This window comes from Hyaena hyaena, unplaced genomic scaffold (assembly GCF_003009895.1).
Source record: "Hyaena hyaena isolate Hyena2069 unplaced genomic scaffold, ASM300989v1 scaffold_3192, whole genome shotgun sequence".
NCBI classification, from domain to species: domain Eukaryota; kingdom Metazoa; phylum Chordata; class Mammalia; order Carnivora; family Hyaenidae; genus Hyaena; species Hyaena hyaena.
In genome coordinates, this window is record NW_024083820.1 from 1442 (window position 1) to 2753 (window position 1312).

The 1312-nt window shown below is 53.4% G+C and overlaps 1 protein-coding gene across 1 annotated transcript; it reads left to right on the plus strand.

Moving 5' to 3' along the window:
* Window positions 1–455: 455 nt before the first annotated feature.
* LOC120227751 (HLA class I histocompatibility antigen, A alpha chain-like) lies at window positions 456–1296 on the plus strand. Its single transcript, XM_039225792.1, has 2 exons — window positions 456–672; window positions 966–1296. Exons 1-2 carry the CDS (start codon window positions 600–602, stop codon window positions 1208–1210), a joined length of 318 nt encoding a protein of 105 aa, XP_039081723.1. The 5' UTR covers window positions 456–599; the 3' UTR covers window positions 1211–1296.
* Window positions 1297–1312: the final 16 nt, after the last annotated feature.

Below are 1312 nucleotides of genomic sequence, written 5' to 3' on the forward strand. Positions count from 1 at the left end.
TGCAAAAACGCAAAGTATACAAAGATCCAATCTTTTCACTGCCCTGTTTATTTTGGGATGTAGTTATTTTTCATAAAAATAATTATTTACTTAACATACAATGGCTTATTAATATCATTCAAAATGAATTCATAAAAATTATTTTAAACCTGTTTTATTCCTACTATGGTAAACACTGATAGATATAACCCACATACACAAAATTATCCTGTTGTAAGACTGTATAGATAGCCTGAAAATAAAATGACTGAGAATTACTGACTCAGTAGGGAGACAATGTGACAAGAACACTCCCTGCCGGGCAAAAGGTGTCAAAGACAAAGTCCGAAATCCCTAGGCCTGTCTCTCAGGGTCTCAGGCCCTAGGGCGGTGTCGGGGGTGGGGAAGCCCAGTGTGGGGAATCCCTATCTCCCCTGGTTTCACTTCTCCCCGTCGCAGCCTGTGTCAGTTCCTCCTGACTGGATACTCATGATTCGGTCCCAGTTAACTCTCCCATTGGGTCTCGGATTTCTAGAGAAGCCAATCAGTGACACCATGGTTCCGGGTTATAGTGTAATCACTGGAAGGGCGGAGACTTAGGTTTGACGCAAAACAAGTGGATGTCAGTCTTGCATCCCGGAACCCTCCTCCTGCTACTGTCGGGGACCCTGGCCCTGACTGAGACCAGAGCAGGTGAGTGCAGGGTCAGGAGAGAAAATGCCTCAGCGTGGGAGGAGGCAGGGGACCGCTAGACGGAAGGGATGTCCGCCGCCTCGGACGCAGAGCTCTCACCTCCGTCTCGCCCACCCCTTGGTCCTGACTCTTCTCCAAACTGCCACTCCTCTTCCGTCCCACGAGTCCCCTCGCCCCCTGCCCTCCCAGACGCCTCCACCTGGGACCCGGGACCCGCGCCAGGAGGATGGGGCAGGGTCTCAGCCCCTCTGCGCCTGCAGGCTCTCATTCCCTGAGGTATTTTCACACCACAGTGTCCCAGCCTGGCCATGGGGAACCCCGCTTCATCTCTGTGGGCTACGTGGATGACACTTGGTTCATGCAGTTTGACAGCGATGCCCCGAGTTCGAGAATGGAGCCGCGGTCGCTGTGGGTGGAGCAAGAAGGGCCCGAGTATTGGGAGCAGCAGACGCAGGACTTCAGGACCTACACACAGACTCTTCAAGTGAGGCTGAACGAATTGAGTGACCACTACAGCCAAAGCAAGGCCGGTGAGTGACGTGTGTCCGGGTCCAGGTCATGAACCCCGTCCTCACAGACGCGCTGAGGTCGCCCCGAGTGTCTGGGTCCTAGCGTCACGCCGAATCTACGGAGCGCCCCC

What these genes read in the sequence shown, in the direction of transcription:
- LOC120227751 (XM_039225792.1), top strand. Translation starts at nt 600, where the DNA reads ATGTCAGTCTTGCATCCCGGAACCCTCCTCCTGCTACTGTCGGGGACC. An exon ending in CCTGACTGAGACCAGAGCAG is followed by an intron (nt 673 to 965) that starts GTGAGTGCAGGG and finishes TTCACACCACAG; the next exon opens with TGTCCCAGCCTGGCCATGGG.